This window comes from Gymnoscopelus braueri (genome assembly GCF_963280865.1).
Source record: "Gymnoscopelus braueri genome assembly, chromosome: 3".
Lineage (NCBI taxonomy): Eukaryota > Metazoa > Chordata > Actinopteri > Myctophiformes > Myctophidae > Gymnoscopelus > Gymnoscopelus braueri.
Window position 1 is genome coordinate 17,529,913 of NC_137612.1, and position 17,134 is coordinate 17,547,046.

At 40.7% G+C, this 17,134-nt stretch overlaps 3 protein-coding genes across 3 annotated transcripts; 2 read left to right on the forward strand and 1 right to left on the reverse strand.

Annotated features, from left to right (window-relative positions):
- Positions 1-534: 534 nt before the first annotated feature.
- snai1a (snail family zinc finger 1a) lies at positions 535-4,545 on the reverse strand. Its single transcript, XM_080423867.1, has 3 exons — positions 4,258-4,545; positions 3,179-3,691; positions 535-2,118 (listed from the first exon to the last, which is right to left on the reverse strand). Exons 1-3 carry the CDS (start codon positions 4,331-4,333, stop codon positions 1,934-1,936), a joined length of 774 nt encoding a protein of 257 aa, XP_080279993.1. The 5' UTR covers positions 4,334-4,545; the 3' UTR covers positions 535-1,933.
- A 2,799-nt stretch (positions 4,546-7,344) lies between these two features.
- Positions 7,345-11,782, forward strand: tp53inp2a (tumor protein p53 inducible nuclear protein 2a). The gene is made up of 4 exons (XM_080423355.1): positions 7,345-7,474; positions 9,900-10,125; positions 10,344-10,470; positions 11,006-11,782. The coding sequence occupies exons 2-4, from the start codon at positions 10,017-10,019 to the stop codon at positions 11,229-11,231; spliced, it is 462 nt and encodes a 153-aa protein (XP_080279481.1). The 5' UTR covers positions 7,345-7,474; positions 9,900-10,016; the 3' UTR covers positions 11,232-11,782.
- A 287-nt stretch (positions 11,783-12,069) lies between these two features.
- Positions 12,070-16,098, forward strand: LOC308081835 (glutathione hydrolase 7-like; the record flags this gene model as incomplete). Its single annotated transcript, XM_080423458.1, has 15 exons — positions 12,070-12,214; positions 12,405-12,523; positions 12,615-12,763; positions 12,851-12,965; positions 13,066-13,133; positions 13,228-13,301; positions 13,411-13,592; positions 13,771-13,858; positions 13,951-14,078; positions 14,187-14,275; positions 14,653-14,802; positions 14,919-15,033; positions 15,405-15,542; positions 15,653-15,752; positions 15,863-16,098. 15 exons carry the CDS (start codon positions 12,070-12,072, stop codon positions 15,982-15,984), a joined length of 1,782 nt encoding a protein of 593 aa, XP_080279584.1. The 3' UTR covers positions 15,985-16,098.
- Between the last annotated feature and the right edge of the window lie 1,036 nt (positions 16,099-17,134).

Here is a 17,134-nt window from a genome sequence, read left to right on the forward strand (position 1 = left end):
AATGTGTCTGACTTACCCGCAACTACTTTCACTTTTAAAGACACCGGCGCAGCGCGCGCACACACACGCACACACACACGCACAAATGCACACACGCACACAGCAGTGTTTGCACAGTGGCTTTGAGAAGTTGGTGGCAGGTGTGAACTTAGAGCAGGTGCAATCAGTTGTCCCCATCCATCACCGTGTAATCACCTGCACACCTGTACTAAAGCTACAACACAATGGTCCATTTTACACCATCCAATATGAGAATAAACATCAGTTGAATATAAAACCCTTGTTTATGGACATTTCTAACCAACATTTTAACTGCTAATTAGAATTAAGCAACGGATAAAGTAATTGCTATAGTTTCTAATAGAAACTACACACATACAGTTTCTAATAGAAACTACAGCAAGAGAAACTAAAATAGAAATGTTCTATATTTAATTATGTATTCTATAGACTGTCATTTATTTTAAAAGCAAATATTTTGCTGACAACATGTCCTTGTGCAAAAAATATTCAATGAATGCAAATGACCAAAAAAAGGTTTTAATAAACATAAATTACTTTATTGAATGCAAATTTCATGAAAAACAAGAAATAGAAGTTAACACACAGGAACAGTACAAAATTGATATAAGACATATCTGGACATTGCACTATAAAACCACCATAAAATATTCAGGAAAGTTTGAAACGGATCTCCATTCAGACCGTTTTATTTACATGGTCTTGGACAACCATACCTCAGTTGAGTAAACACTTGAAACACACGTTCTTTGGTCCCAGCCTTCTTCCTTAGTTTTTTGGTGCCAATTTCCAATAATACTGCAAATGTTATTTTTTCACTTTTATTATTAATTACAACTACCGGCTGAGGTAAAAAAGGCACATTTTTTGGTTTCAAAACGTATAGGCTATATAGATTTCAAGGCACAAATCATATCACATCTTACAAAAAATGGCTTTGGTAGGCATTAGTAACACTGTGGTAACCTTGAGTGCATGACTTGAAATGTCATTAAAAAGAAAAAACATTATTATAGGAACACAGCTTCCATAGAAAATTCCAAACAAAATGGCTTCTCCTTATCTCTGAAACGCATCAGATTAGAAAGAGGGTTTGGATGTGGTCAAAATAGAGGCTTAAAATCCTCTATTTTGATCTTGAAAATAAACCCACGAAGACTCTCTGACGCCATCTTTATTGATAATAGACTTCCTCTTTTTTGTTAGCTATCTGAGGGCAGTGGAAGTTACCTGTTATCAACCAGTGAAGGTCATGGCTGTAGCACCTGTTAGCACTTCGTCTATCTACAACACAGTACCAGGGACAGCTGTGTGTGTGTGTGTGTGTGTGTGTGTGTGTGTGTGTGTGTGTGTGTGTGTGTGTGTGTGTGTGTGTGTGTATTGAGGCCTGCTGAGAGATTTATTCCACCCACGCACCCCTACCTCTCAGCAGCCATGTCTAGGCCATGATCTTGAGTTGGCCAGTACCAGAGACAGACTGAATACTAACCCCCATGAGTCCACAAAAGATTTGGTCTTTGGAATCTAACGCACTTGGAACAAAGGGCCAGATATTTGGTGATTGTCATGATTACTCAGTTCAGTTTTTGGTCCAGTGCCAAGATATCAACCAAGAATGGCTTGAAATAGGAGGCAGTCAAATAAAAATGTGTATATATATATCAGCTCCTCTTGTGGTTTTGCAGCAAACAAAGAAGCCAAGACGCTTGTGAAACTCTCAACCAAAAAGAAGCGTCAGCCCTTACTACCAGGTTGTTGGTTATTCCTTCCAGGGCTCTTCGGACAGTCCCCATGCTGCTTTTTGTCAACAGACTGCTTGGGACCGTGTGTATCTCTTCTCCGCTGCCACTGTCCTCCACCTTCTTCCACTGGCCCTGAGGTCTGTGTGGATCCGCCAACTCCACAGCCTGGCTCAAACCGCAGCAGAGCAACAGCCTGATGAGGTGTGTTTCTGTAACAGCGACATGCGGCTGAATGTGCGAGAGCATACACCACACTGGTACTTCTTCACTTCGGCGTGCGTCTGCAGATGTGCCCTCAGGTTGGAGCGGTCAGCAAACGCCCGATTGCAGTGGGGACAGGAGAAGGGACGCTCACCTGGAGGGGGGGGGGGGGGGGCAAGGCTACGGTTTAGTGAGCACATCATATGACTTTACTGTGATTACTACACTTGCTGCGCTTGAGATGTGGCCATTGAGTGGTTTCATCATAATGCCTAGCAATAGTAGTCTACATAGCAGGTTCCAGGTTAGCGCTATGTTAAGAATAGATTGCAAGGTGTGTTTATCAACCAAAGAAAGGTGACAAAAACTGAAAGGTGATCATATAAACACACACACAATCTGTAGTAGTATCTTGCGAACATATGATGTATATCATGTATAGGGGAGTATTGTTTTTGTTTAGTAATTAAATGGGATTTTGGGTCATGTGAAGCCACCAAAAGTCTTTGGCAAAAGGTGCTAAAGGTAAGCCTCACAGAAATGACAGACAGCCGTCTCCAAGTACAGAAGCAGGCCATTAACACCTGAGAGTGAGAGAATCCTCACCCACAACTCATTCTGAAGCTAATGAAGAGACATGTGGTATTTCTGGAGGGGTCTGACTGAATTAGCATGATTTAATCAAGAGCTAAATGAGATTAGTGCCCTAACATACTGCCACAGGTAGTAAGTGCTCAATGGTAGCTAGAGGCTCTTCAAACATTCTTTGTACCCTTTGACAGAATTCTATCCCTCGTCTGTTGTCTTCAGTCAGTCTGTGATAAGATAAGTACCCAGCAGGTCATTGTTGCAGGAACACAGTGAGTGATCAATGATCCTACAGAGGGCTTCCCTATGGGTGTTTACCCCTTTTGTGATGAGCTCATCGCACTGACTGTATTGAATAATATCCTTCCCCATAAAAAAATAAAATTTCCCCAACTTGCCAAATAATGACTATACTTTAGAACCGATAAATAACAGTTACAACAACCGAAGTGAATTGATTTGCAGCTATAAGATGTGAGCAGAGGCATACGTATGATTTCTTACAATGCTTATACCTCATACCTCATAAAACATAATGGAAAGTTGGCAACCAAGTAAGGACTGTTGTTTTTGTGTGCGGATCCTATAGAGCCAATGGTCTCATCCGTCTATGAAGCAAATCTTACCCGTGTGCGTTCGAATATGGCCGCGCAGCAGCCAAGGCCTAGAGAAGGCTTTCCCACAAGTGGTGCACACACAGGGCAGAGTGTGTGACCGGATGTGCATCTTCAGAGCCCCAAGGCTGGTGTACTCTTTGGGGCAGTGTTTGCAGAAAAAGGCTGGCCTTGCTACTGTGGCGGGGGCCTTTCTCTCCTCCTCTTCCCTGGGACTTCCGTGGCTCTTGGAGCCGGTGCATTTCATTCGCTGGCGAGGGATGTAGCTGTGAGTGGGTTCGGGGCTGGGAGGGTCCGAGGTGCGACCGTCGTCCTCCTCTCCACTGCTGCTGGCATTGCTGCTCAGACTGGATGGGGAGCTGAGGTCCAGTGGACCTGGGGTAGCAGAGGGTTCTATATGGGAGGGTAGGTAGAGGGCTGGGAGAACACTCAGGTCCCACACTAGGCCTGTTGTGTAGCAGGTGGCTGTTGAACTGTTCTCTCCTGATGCGAGCTCAGACAGAGGGTACCTATCCAATGAAGTTTCTGAGGGCGAGAAACAAGGCTATCCGTTCAAACATACAGCCAGCATAAAACAACCAAAGTTCTTTCTAACCATGCAATGATGTATAGATGACACAAATACACACATGTGATCTGGATTATGTTTCATATTTACTCATATACATGTTTTATATACACTCAATAGTGACACCTATTCTACCCATGATAATTTTGTTTAAAATTCCTGTGTTTGTCCTCATAGAGAGCATAAAAGCTGCAGGCAAGTAGAAGTTTCATGGGCCATTTCCTCCCACGTATTCACAAGGGGTTGTAACATGAATGGAGCTCTGTCTAGCAGCAAAAAGGGGGAAAGTGCATCTAACGGGCCTCAACTTGATCATGGAGCTGTGAGGTTTGTAGGCAAGTCAAAGCAAAATCAGCGCACATTCAATAGGTTGACAGGAATTTATACTTGACCATAATAGACTATATATAATTATTCTACAGCCAATTAAGAAAACAGGTGGCTGTGAACCGTTTTATGCACTTATAAGGATGCATCCATAATGTATTATGATTTCTTTAGTAGTAAGAGTTTTGTAACTTACCATTCTGATATTCCAGTTCACTATAGTTTGGCTTTTGTTTGGCGAAATATTTTTTGACCAAGAAAGATCGAGGCATTTTCCTTTTTTGATGTTAAAAGTTATCCTGCGGGACAAATTAAACAGCAGCACAAAACGGCGGAAAACGCAACGGGTTCTTCAGATCTTCACAGAAACAACAATACGAAGAGAAATACCATCCATCCAGTAATCCAGGAGATTTTGGGCTACTTATACAACTATTACTGTAGACTAGACTAGTGCTTGTGAATGTGCAGCGCTCTCTCTCAAAATGACTAAACGCACTTCTGTGCTGAAATACTCTGACATAGGCAGTAGGGGTGTGATCGCCCCGAGGGCACACCCCACCTCAGTGGTGTAAAGTAACTATACATGTAGCTACTCAAGTACTCTACTTAAGTTACTAGTTACTTTGTAGGTTTTGATTATTATTACAAAACATACATTAACCACTTCAGCCCTATATAAATTTCGGCCATTTGAAAATAGCCGATCTACAAGCTCACAATGCTTTGCACGATGCAAAATCTGCTATTTTCAAATGATTTTTATACATTTGAAAACTTGTGAAATGGGACATTATGCATAATGATGAGTAGCCTACTTTTTACTTTTGTTACTTTTATATTTTGATACCAATACTTTTGTACTTTTACTCAAGTATTTTTTTTAATTCCTGACTTTTACTTGTAACAGAGTATTTCTACATTGCAGTATTGATACTTTTACTTAAGTAAAACATGTGAGTACTTTTTCCACCACTGCCCCACCTTCCATGGCAATGGTAAAGTGCACAGAGGAGAGACAGAGACACAAAACATATGCCTCAAAGCCTTAGCAGAGGGCCATCAAGGGCATTGGTCTGTAGACAAAACACAGTAAACAGTTAATGTCTGCTTATTAATTTGCAGCCTGTTTTATTCTGTTGTTGCTGTGATTTATTGTATTTATTCCGTTTAATGTACAAGCACGTTGCAACATTGTATTATGATGATTATTATTATTGTTATTATTAGCAAAACAAACTGGAACAGAAAAACAACTTTCAAAAAAATATTGTTTATCACTAACAGCTTGGTCTGCATGCATGCGCGCACAAATGTAGCCTAGGCCTACACACTAATTGTAATTATTGATTTATTATGTAGCCTACAAATTATGTGACATAATAGCCTACAATCATTACTGAAAGATATTGTCAGGCCTATAGCCTCTATGTTCTTAATCTTAAAATCATGCATTAATTAACATTGTGGTCTTGAAATGCCAAAGGAAACATTTATGGTTCTAATTCTAAATATCATAAATGTTATTGTAAACTTAATGCTAAAAGTTCATTTCTGAGTTGTGACTGTCCTATGTGCTTAACCCCCCCCCTGCCTAAAAAAAACAAACAAACAAACAAACAAAACAGCAGGAGCTCCAGTGCAATAGGCTATCAATCAGTCATTGATTTGTTGTTGCAAACCAATCCAGTGGCGCAACTGCGCCATCTTTGGGAATAAAGTAGCAATTGAGACTACATAGTGCATGCAACAAGTCTTAGTACATACAATGACCGGTTTGTTTGATTGAGGTTTTTATTGAGAAAAATGCATATAGCCTACATGAACATATATTTGTACATAGGCTGATAGGCATATCTATCAAAATGTCATTTCCATTGTGGTCCTTTGAGTGCAAATGTATGAGTAAAATTATTGCCATGTTTATTTCTTTATTTGGGGAGGGGGGGGGGGGTCATCAATCCGTTTTTACTTTTATTTATTATCTTCGGTAGGCCACGTCTGTATTAAAGGAGTAGTTCGCCCAAAACAAGACTTGTTTTCTATCAATGACACACCCCATGAAGCATTGAATTCATGGAATTCATTTTTTTGTTTTTGTTGCATTCCTAAGCCAATACATTTGATTACCGGCGGAAAGATGCTAATGTATCCGGTAAGAGACTCAAAAGGAGACTCTTTGAGTCCGGTCATCAAATTATTGGCTTAGGAATGCGCCCAAAACAAAAAAATCTCGATGAATTCAATGCTTCATGGGGTGTGTAATTGATAGAAAACAAGTAATTGTTTGGGTGAACTACTCCTTTAAAGCTATGTGGCTATGGCATTCCATATGGCAGTACACTTAGGTTTAATGACATTCACTTTTACACCACATTCAAAGTCTTTGTCCTGGTCCTTCAAAAGTGTACAAAAGGTTTTAAGTGAAAATTCCATTCCAGTGATCCATGGCAGGTGTTTTTCTCTCACATTTCTAAAGCCTTTTCAACTGCAATGAAAAAAGAAATCTTTGCCTGCGGGTGTCGCTGGTGAGGGATTTTGCCTGTCAATCATCGCCTCTGCTCCGCCCCCCCCCAAAGGAAAGGATAGGGGAGGGGAGGGGCGAGGAGGAGAGTGGGCGGGATTAATCGACTGTGACCTCACTGTCGAAGGGCCAAGCTCAGATTACTTTTTAGCCTAATTATTCAGAAAACCCCAGACCACAGAAAATCCACTGAATGTTCTAAGTTCAGTTTTTTTGGGTGTAATTGAGGTCATAAAACCCCAAATAAAACAATGAAAATAAAAAAAGTGAAAATGAATGTCATGATACCTTTAAATGTAGGCCACTGCAGTGGTACAACTTTTTTATTTACTCCAAAGATGGGGGGGGGTCCTCTGATTATGGTTTTGAGACTGAGCCACTATATGCTACTTTTAAAATTCAGATTCGGCCCTCAAACCGTTAATGGTAACGCTATCCCCCAAACCAAACCAATTCCAATATAAGAGTCTTTGTCAAGGGGAAAAAACTATAGCAACTGATATATGCAGTAGGCTATTTGATACAGTCTTGAAATATCTCAACAATAACAGTGGATGTTTGTAATTCAATTTAAAACACTTAACTCAACATTAAACTCAGCCCACTGAGCCCAGCTTATGTGTGTTGTGTGTATCTATCTCTGCATTTCAAAAACAGAGGGCTCTTCATGTGCCCTCTGATTGGTTGTGGACCTCTAAGTGGGCGGAGAAAGAGGAGGTTCTGTGGGCGATCAGCTGTTATTTCCAAACAGTTGCAAAACAGCAGCAACGAAAACAGAAATATTGGTTGCAAGTTTAGGCTATTAAAACTGAAGTAGGCTATCTGGTAAAACATTTCAAATTCACATCACAATTTAAGAAAATGGACAGCGAATAACCTCAACACCCAGGTAAGGACATTAGCTTTTTCAGAACCTAGTTCTAGATACATTACATCTGTAAATAGGTCGTCCAACAGTAAATACTGAAATTGGACGAATTCAGACACGATAAAGTAGCCGCCCCCCTACGATGCTCTCATCGTTGGTCTGTAGACGAACAGGTGTTGCGTCCCTGACTCCCTCTTAAATATCAAAATACTAGTAGTTCACGAAAACCGTTATGTTCGGAGGTGATATAATAAATACGACACGGAAGCCACTTCGGATGTTGTCTTATTTTTGTGTGCCACTCCCATGAGGCTGTTAGTGGCATCTCTACTGTTAAACATTTACGTAGGCCCTTGGATCAAGACTATATGTATTTTATCGAGTCTGACTTTTACTTCCGTATCTATGATAGTCTTGGGCTCTACCCCCCAATTGTCAGTGGACATCCACTTCTCCGTACATGTACACAAAATATATATAAAGTACTGGCCCTGATCCGGGGGGATTTTTAACTCGGCATTCGGAACCTGTGTGCGCTGTATTACCATGTGTTTTAATTCCGTCTGTGTCGGATTCTGTCCGAAGTTCCCTGCATTCCTCAATGGGTGGTAGTGACGGGGCGCACCCGGGCGCACCCAGTGAAAGCCTAAATTACACTCAATGTAAACAGGAAGTAAACGAGTGGGGGAAATGGTGTTCGGCCACAGACGGGATTAAAACAAATATCTATTAAAAAATACGGACTAATACAGTGCAAGAAGATTCCGAATACCGAGTCAACATTTGGGGCAACCGGGTAAGCACCTTATATTTTGCATTTGTACATTTTCGGAGAAATACGGACTTTACTGGTGAAAGTCCAGGCTTTCTGGGGGTAAATCCCAAGACTATCATAGATATGCAAATGTCAAAATCGATAAAAAATACATCTATGATAGATGATTGATCCAAGGCTAACGTAGGCCTACTTTGCTCTAAATACTATATAGCCATAACACGTTGGCGATTATTATGCCATTATTTTCGTTTCGTGGTAGCCTATGCTGATGTTCAGAATGCATCTGTTCCAACTTCCAGATGTTGCCTTAAATTAGATCTGTGTTCCGTGAGCAGAAATAACGGAGCAGAAATAAGACTTCCGGTTGACGATCTCTTCAGAATAAGAGTACCCTCTAGAGTAAAAAGAAACCATTGAAAACCATTGAAAAACGGTTCATTTGCACATTAAAACTATAAATTAAGCATTTAAACGAAGCTATATAACACATATTATGTTTCTGTGTAACAAAAACGGATTTAAAACATTAATAATTTATCTAAATGGATAAATGCTGTTCAAAGGAGTGAATAGCCTATACAAATTGGACACTGGACAGGAGACGGAGCTTAGTGCCGGAACTTCCGAGGTACGCACGCGTTCGGGGAGACCCCCTCTACACCGCCACACTCTTCCGAGGTACGCACGCGTTCGGGGAGACCCCCTCTACACCGCCACACTCTCCGCTAAGCGGCACTAAGGTGTAGAAAAAAGTGGCGGCCGTCCAGTGAGGTCAGGGGTCAGAAAAGGGACTTTTTCAGTGCATAACCTATACAAATTGGACACTGGACAGGAGACGGTGCTTAGTGCCGGAACTTCCGGGTTTAGTATGAGCCATTTAAAAGGCATACATCATAAATGTATTTTTTAAATAGATTTGTGTCTTTTAAAAAATATTAAAAAATGGAGATCTTATTTTGAAGGCAACCGGAAACCTTATTTCTGCTACCCCAAAACCGGAAGTCCAATTTCTGCTCACGGAACGGAGCTTTAAATTAGCACCGTTTGAAACATCCCCCTATCGGAGCTAGTCTTAAATCAGCTCCGTTCGCATAGTCAAGTGCATGTTGCTCATGCTCACTGATGGCTACTGCTTTTCCAAAGTTAAACTCTAGCTCATGGTCACATGACCAACATTGCAGTTTGTGCGCTACTAATTTTTGGGTAAATGGGTACTGCACAATATCGTTAATTAATATTACCACACCTGAGCGACAAACTGATACAGAGTAGCGGACGCACGAGAGACGAGACCATAAGAAAGCAAGACTGGAGCACAAGAAGCCCCTCCCCCATGGACCCCCATGACCAAAAACAGATGGACTCAACAATGGGACTCTGCGTGCCAGTTGATTATTCAAAATCACCGTATTAGGACTCTCATTGGCCAATCATCAATGACCATTGCAATCAGTTGAGTGAATATGCTGTTTAATTTACAATAGGCCAAAATGTTGATAGGATCCTCCCAGAAGGATTAGAGTTAGTTACCGTTATACAAAAAGGAGGGGGGGGGGCAGTATCATAGATGCTACATGACAACAATGAACAATAGGCCTAGAGTTGGCAACAGAGAGGCAGGGCCAACTCATCTGATGTGACTGTCACATTTTGTCTCCTTCTGTCAAGGTCTTTTGGTGGGACATACATTGAGAAACTTGCAGCACAAAAGAAAGGAGAGGGGAAATACAGGAGGGAGGCCAAGCAACTACCTCACATACACCAGAAACAAGACAGAAACCAAACATGTTCAAAATAATTACCAGTTTGTTTTTTGGGGGAGATGAGGACGCTCACCAAGACCTGAAGTCTGAAGAAGTGGTTGACGAGGGCTGGCTTCTAGTCAACCATACAGGTCAGTGGTGCTGTAGCAATACTATATGGGTGGTTGGTTTTTTTCTGTGATGATGCAAACAATGAGTTCATGTATCTGCTCTTTTTCCATCGTTAAACTCTAATGCTGAATATAAATCAGAGCTTTGTTTGACACTAATTTATATTTCATCACACAAGGGTGTCACTACTATCAAGTATAAATTAGGCCTTAAAGTTCCTTACTATGTGTTTCTGCAGAAGCAGTAAATGAAGTGAGTTCTGTAGCAGACAAGGATACAGAGCGAGATGACTCCTCTGTCTGTAGGGCCCCATCAAACCCTGCTGTCAATGAGGAGACTGATGCAAACCCAGAAACTGACTTTAGGTGAGAGAAGATGATGGGAACAAGGGAAGAAGTGAGATCTTCTTGCCAGAACTCAGTAGGGTTGCAACTATCGATTATGTCCGTAGCGATTATTCTCTCGATTACTTTTTTAATTATATGAACAATCAAGAAGCTTTACAACATTTTCATATACACATGCATATTTCAATGAGCCGATTAACCTTTTAAGCCCTATGTTATACTTTGTCACACAACGGTGTCATGCAAACATTTTGAAAATAGCTGCTCTACAAGCTTGCAATGTTGCTTTGTGACACCCTGTGAGTTTGTAGATCTGGTATTTTCACAGGGTTTTTTTAAATGCGTGAAATTTGTTTTACAATTTTCACATATAGGGAGGGATTATTACTCAATAATTTAAAAAAAAATCGATTAAATTGATTAGTTTGATTAACTGTTGCACCCCTAGAACTCAGCTTGAACCGAGGGCAGACTGAGTGCTTTTGTCATGTAAATTCACTAACATGTTTCTTTGCTGCATATTAAAGCCAGATGTCTCTGTTCCAAACAACAGTGCCACCATTCCGAGCATCCGTAGCACTACGTCCCAGGCTGGAGCCTTGGCTAAGATGACCCAGGTGACTCGTGTCCAGAGGGCTCAGGCATGGGTTGACCGTCACCAACTGTCCCGCAGCTGCATTCAACGCCAGAACTGTGTCTGTCAGCGAGCCCCGCGGCACTCCTTCCACATGCGCAGCACCTACCTCCACCAGCCAGGGCGTCGCAGCTGCACCCACTAAGGCTTTAGGTCTAGGACGCCAAGCTAATAAGCACACAAATTGGTCAAGCCATAAACCTTGGAAGTCACATACTAAAATACCCATTTACATTTTTTGGGTGCAGCTGGCCTTCACTGGTCGTAATAATGATTGAAATGATGAATCACCTATGATTCAAAATCACTATATAACCAATACATAATATGCACTCCATTGGACATATTCCAAGGTGGCAATTTGGCCCCCATGTCGAGGTGGGAGGGGTGGGGTATGATGTAATAGCAAAATGGTTGCCAGTGAATATGGTCAAGACCTTGAAGCTCTTATCTGATCATGGGCAGCTTTTTTATTTGTACATTTTTAAAGACACTGTTTTTTGGTTGTGTGCGTTTTACTTTTATATAATGTACTTGAGTTGATCTAAATGTGCTTGTTGATTTGGAAAGCCTAGCCTAAGCTAAATGTATCCCCAAACATTTTAAGTTGTGTACCTCAATGTATTTACTTTTATGCTCTGATTTTGGATTACCAGCTTAAAAACTTCATACAGCAATAAAAATATTGGTCTTCAATTTGCATCATTTCTTAATCAATGCCAAGGTTTCTAATGTCTGTATTATGTAAAACTTCACCAAGACTAACGAGAGACAGATATCAGATGCAACTGTGCATGCAAAATCTCATTGGTCAGGAGTTAATTACAACTCCTGTCTTCCATTATTGATTTGTGTAGCTGAGGATTGAGGGCAGTTAGTGAACAACTGCTTAAATAAGGAACACTACTTAATCCCCAAATCCATCTTTTACTGTTTAGCTTTGATATACATCACATGTCTCTTTCAGAGTAAACACACAAAGAATGGATTTATCCCCTGGAACAAAATTGAACAACAACAATCAAACACCTCTCAATTACAAGAGTTTTGGAGGCTCACCCGTGGTGGCTGGCACATTGACAAAAGACTTTACCATTCATTTACAGACCGAACAGGATCCTGATACAGGTATGTGTACCCTTAGTTACCCAGCAAACTGCTTCTACCGTGGTCAGGATCTAAAATCATTATTTTCTTGCCACAGACTTCAGCCATCTCCCAAATGAGATACCTTTAAAACAGCTGGTCTCTGGTGATTGTGATCTGACGGACAAAGGGTTCTCTTTGAAAAATACTGGTGGGGACCCACCTTCTGCAGCACCCAAGACACTTTCTTCCTGGCATGACACACTTGTGCCACTCTATGCAGCATCCATCATCTTTGCCATAGCAGTCACCATTGCTATGATCCTGCATATTTACCTGGGGAAAATTCAAGTAGGCCATAATTTATATCTAACAAGTAGTACAAGTAGTACTCAAACACAACTGTATTCTTGCTCATATCTAAACGTCCTTGTCATCCTAGATCAGGAAAGGTGTGCTGGTGACAGATCATAAGTACTGCACAGCGCTAGGTCAGAGGGTCCTTCATGATCAAGGTTCCAGTGTAGATGCAGCCATCGTTGCTATCCTCTGTCTAGGTGTTGTGCATCCACATTTGTCAGGTATTGGTGGGTATGTGGCCACACAATTAAGGTATTTTTACTGTAAAATATGATTCACAGAATAAGTACTGTCTAATATTGTATTATCTTTCTGTAGAGGAGGGGTGATGCTGGTTCATGACATTTATAAGAAAGAATCCAGGGCAATCAATTTTCAGGAAAGTGCACCTTACGCAATAAAGGAGCTGTTTCACAATGCTCTAGAGCTAAAGGTAATATGAGAATGGGAAAACGTCTTGTATTACTCGTAACATGTTTGAATTTGTTGTTTAGTCATGCAGAAGTTCATTATATGTCATCTCATCCACTCAGCCAGGTCTGCAGGTTGGAGTGCCAAGTATGCTCAAAGGGTTACACCAAGCTCATAAACTGTATGGGAGGTAGGAGACTGGATATGGCTTTTTACCTGGTTTCTTGCCAATTTTTCTCTCCCCTTTTTTATTTGCCTTTAAGCACAAAATTGCTCCATTCCAGCTTGTCATGGGAGGATGTGGTCACCAGAGCAGCTGATGTTGCCAGAGATGGTTTCAATGTGTCTCACAGTCTAGGTAAGTCAAACCAGTGTGTTTTCTCCCACCCAGACTCGTAATTATGTAACTTCAGTTCATGACATGCAGTACTTTCTCCATTAGTATTTGACAAATTGTTGTTCAACAGCTGAAGCCATAAACAAGGTAAACAGTGAGAACCTGTCAGGGCGTTTCAGGAGTACATTCTTCCCAGGCGGTCGGGCTCTTGTTCCAGGTACATTTCTTAGAATGCGGAGGCTCGCAGCTGTCCTCGAAACTGGCCTGTCAGACTTTTACAGCGGGAACATATCGCAAGAGATGGTGGATGAGGTAACAATTTGAAAAGGCTGGGTTTCATAATATATTGGGGGAAATAATTATCAAGTAAAAGCAGTGTGTAGTAGCAGAGTGTCCCTGCCTGTAGCCCAGAAGTTTGGTTTAAACCTGGGTTCGAATCCAGGTGGTTAAGTGCACAGAAGCTGTAATTGACTTGTACTTCGATCATTAGGTGCAAGCAAATGGCGGGGTCCTGAGCAGAGAGGATATCAGTAACTACAGTGCAGAGTTTGTACAACCTGTGGAAGGCCTGTATCATGGTAAATGCTGTACAATATATATCATACGTGACAAATGTGTCTGGTTTCATGACACTTTAACTCACGTTCTACATCTGTGCTTTCCTTTTTAGAATTTAAAGTTCTAGTTACCCCGCCCCCATCTGTTGGTGCTGCCTTGATATCAACCCTCAACATCCTGGAGGGCTTCAACCTCCATGAAACTGGTGGTTCACCTAACGCATACCATTGGATTGCTGAGGTACAGGATCTCAACTTTAGGCACCATGAGCCTATTTGGTGATCACAGAAATTCTAGTTAACTTATTGAATGCTATTTTAATGCTTTTTTCTGTTATGCACTGTAAAGTCGTTGAAAGCAGCTCTGGCATTAGCCAGTGGTTTGGATGACCCTTTGCACAACTCCTCAATTAAGGAGCTTCTTTCTGAGATGCTAAGGTAAACTTTATTTATTTCCAGACAGGCATTCTGTATTTCATGTGTACCGTAAGGACGAAGGGCATTTTGTTCCTGTTTTTTAATTATTCTATGGACCCATGAAATGGCATCCACATGCCAACTAATGGTGATCCTAATCAACAAATTAAACAAATGCACCTAGGGGTGCAAACCCTGCCCACATCAACATCTCTTGTTCTATGTCTCTTGATTGTGACCTTGGCCATTTTTTTTACCAAAATGAAAATCTGCTTTAATTTTCAAGTTTTCATCTGGATCAGTGCCTCTTATGCTGGACTTAAATTCTTATCTTTGTAAGCACAACTCCGAAGTGGTTTTGGTGGATTTTCTCTCTTACACCCCTGTCCTTGTTAAAGCAAGAGTAGGGCTGACATGCTACGGCAGAAAATCGATTCGTCCCACGCCTCTCCACCTGAGCACGACCCAACTATCTCCATTAAGGGTGAGCCTGTGGCTAGCCAAGTGATGGTAACGGGACCAGATGGCCTCATTGTATCCGTGACAAGGTGAAGTGTTTGATCCATTTGGATTAAATCTAACTTTAATGTCAACACAAAAGATAACATTCATGGTATGAGCCACTGGGCGCAGTCTTCTCTTATGTGTTGTTTTTACATTGCAGTTCTTTGAGCAGGCCATTTGGGAGTAGAATCATGACCCCCTCAGGCATTCTCCTCAACAGTCACATCCTTGACTTCTCAATGCCTAACAAAACCAAAGAGATCGTCAACACTCTGGTAAATTACCATAACTAGTAAGCCACAAGAACCAGAACTTTAGTGCAATTCATTACATGTTTTCAAGATGATGCTTTACTTGTAACAATAATAGTGTATAGCATGCAAATTCCTGCATTAATTCTGATAACATTGTGCACTAACTGAAATGTGGCAAAAAAAATCATTTTAGTGGTGCTTTAGGATAGTTTAGCATGTGCAACAATATCAATACAGATTATGCAAGGGAAAGCTTTAAATGTTGGCAGTGAATACACAATACAGGGACAACTGATGTCAAAGACTGATTGTTCATGGAGATTTGACCTGCAGAAAATTCTATATGAAGACTTTCATGATTTCATGTTCTTTGGTTGCCTTTTACATTGTAGAGAAACTGGATCCAACCAGGGAAGAGGCCATTATCATCTCTCATGACCACAATAGTTGTGCCTCCCGGGCATAAATGTGGGAGCTATCTGGCATTAAGCAATTCAGATGGAGAACACAGTCTGAGTGGGATTACTCAGGTCCACAATGTTTCATACTTTACAGTATTTTGACTGTGTATATTTAAATGTGAATGTAGGTAGTTAAGACAGTAACAAGATGCTTTCTATTTTGTGACATTTGTTTTTAGGTGTTGATAAATGCATTATCCAGGCATAAAGAAATGAATGACAGCTTGTCCATAGGAAGACTTCATCCCCAGCTCCAATCAAACAGCATTCTTGTAGACTGTAAGACTTAAGTATATGACCCAATAGTTCTGCATTCTACTATGGCCTTTGTTTTTGACACATACTGTATCATTTGTGTATTTACTTCTGCCCTGCCTTTTCACTTTTAGCTCAGTTTCCGGAGGAGGCGGTGCAGATGTTGCGTGGAAAGGGTCACATTGTCCAACGGGTGAAGGCACTATCTGTGGTTCAGGGTATCCAGTGGAACAAGGACTTTATTGGACCACGATAGTTATACCGTTCATATTATTTAGTTTGTGTTGTCATGTCATTGAAAACTAGGTTTCAGTAAGGTACAAGGATGCAAGAATGTGGTGTCTTATTTGAAAATGGTGCGGCACAATTGTCATTCAGTTTATTGTATTTACAGTAACAACCAGTGACCACCAGAGGGCAGACCACTGCAGGACACACAATAAATGTGTAGTCTACTTTGTATTTGGAATTAAGCAGATTGTTGTTTTGTCTAATAAGTCACCATGTTAGACCTCATCATGTATAATTCATTGGCAATCCTGTAACTAACTAAAGTGAATTCTAAATACAATCATTTGTGGTGAAATGGCTGATTTATTCTGATTTATTTCACATAAACTCGTTTCAATTGATGATTTACCTGTAAATATTTTACATTTTTCCCATTGCTATTCCATGGAATGATAACTGCAGCCTAAATGAAATATGCCACTTTGCATATTACTGTACATGCATGTGCAATGCAGTGGTGTAATAGCCTACATTTACTCAAGTACTGTACTTCGGAGGTACTTTTAGTTTTAGGCGTACTTCCAATTTTCAATACTTTTACTTCTACTCCACTACATCTCAGAGGCAAATATTGTACCTTTACTCCACTACAATTATTTGTTACTAGTTACTTTGTAGTAATTTGATTATCATTACATAACAATTAACCACTTCAGCCCTATGCATACTTAGGCTATTTGAAAATAGCCTATCTACAAGCTCACAAGGCGTTGCTTTTGCAATGCGTTGTGAGCTTGTACATCTGCTATTTTCAAAGTATTTTATAAACGGGACATTCTGCAAAATGAGTACTTTTACTTTCAGTACTTAAGTATATTTCAATGCGAATACTTTTGTACTTTTACTGAAGTACATTTTGAATACCGGACTTTTACTTGTGACAGAGCATTTCTAAATTGGAGTATTGATACTTTTACTTGTGAGTTTTTTTCCACCAATGGCCTGAACTCACCCCCCCCCCTCCCTTTCCCTATCGAAATATCAGTCAGTTAGTCTATATAACCTGCTGTAACAACCAACCTGAACATGGCACATACATATTACTGTACATGTATGTCACGTGCAATGATGTGTCACTTGGAGCATTTTAGATGAAGTAAGGCAAGCTCTCTTTC

Bases quoted from the DNA above. Each gene is read 5' to 3' on its own strand.
- snai1a (XM_080423867.1), bottom strand. From the start codon at position 4,333: ATGCCTCGATCTTTCTTGGTCAAAAAATATTTCGCCAAACAAAAGCCA. The intron at 3,692-4,257 runs GTAAGTTACAAA...TCTCGCCCTCAG, and splicing joins TGAACTGGAATATCAGAATG to AAACTTCATTGGATAGGTAC. The intron at 2,119-3,178 runs GTAAGATTTGCT...CCCCCCCTCCAG, and splicing joins CCATATTCGAACGCACACGG to GTGAGCGTCCCTTCTCCTGT.
- tp53inp2a (XM_080423355.1), top strand. From the start codon at position 10,017: ATGTTCAAAATAATTACCAGTTTGTTTTTTGGGGGAGATGAGGACGCT. The intron at 10,126-10,343 runs GTCAGTGGTGCT...GTGTTTCTGCAG, and splicing joins GCTTCTAGTCAACCATACAG to AAGCAGTAAATGAAGTGAGT. The intron at 10,471-11,005 runs GTGAGAGAAGAT...TCCAAACAACAG, and splicing joins AACCCAGAAACTGACTTTAG to TGCCACCATTCCGAGCATCC.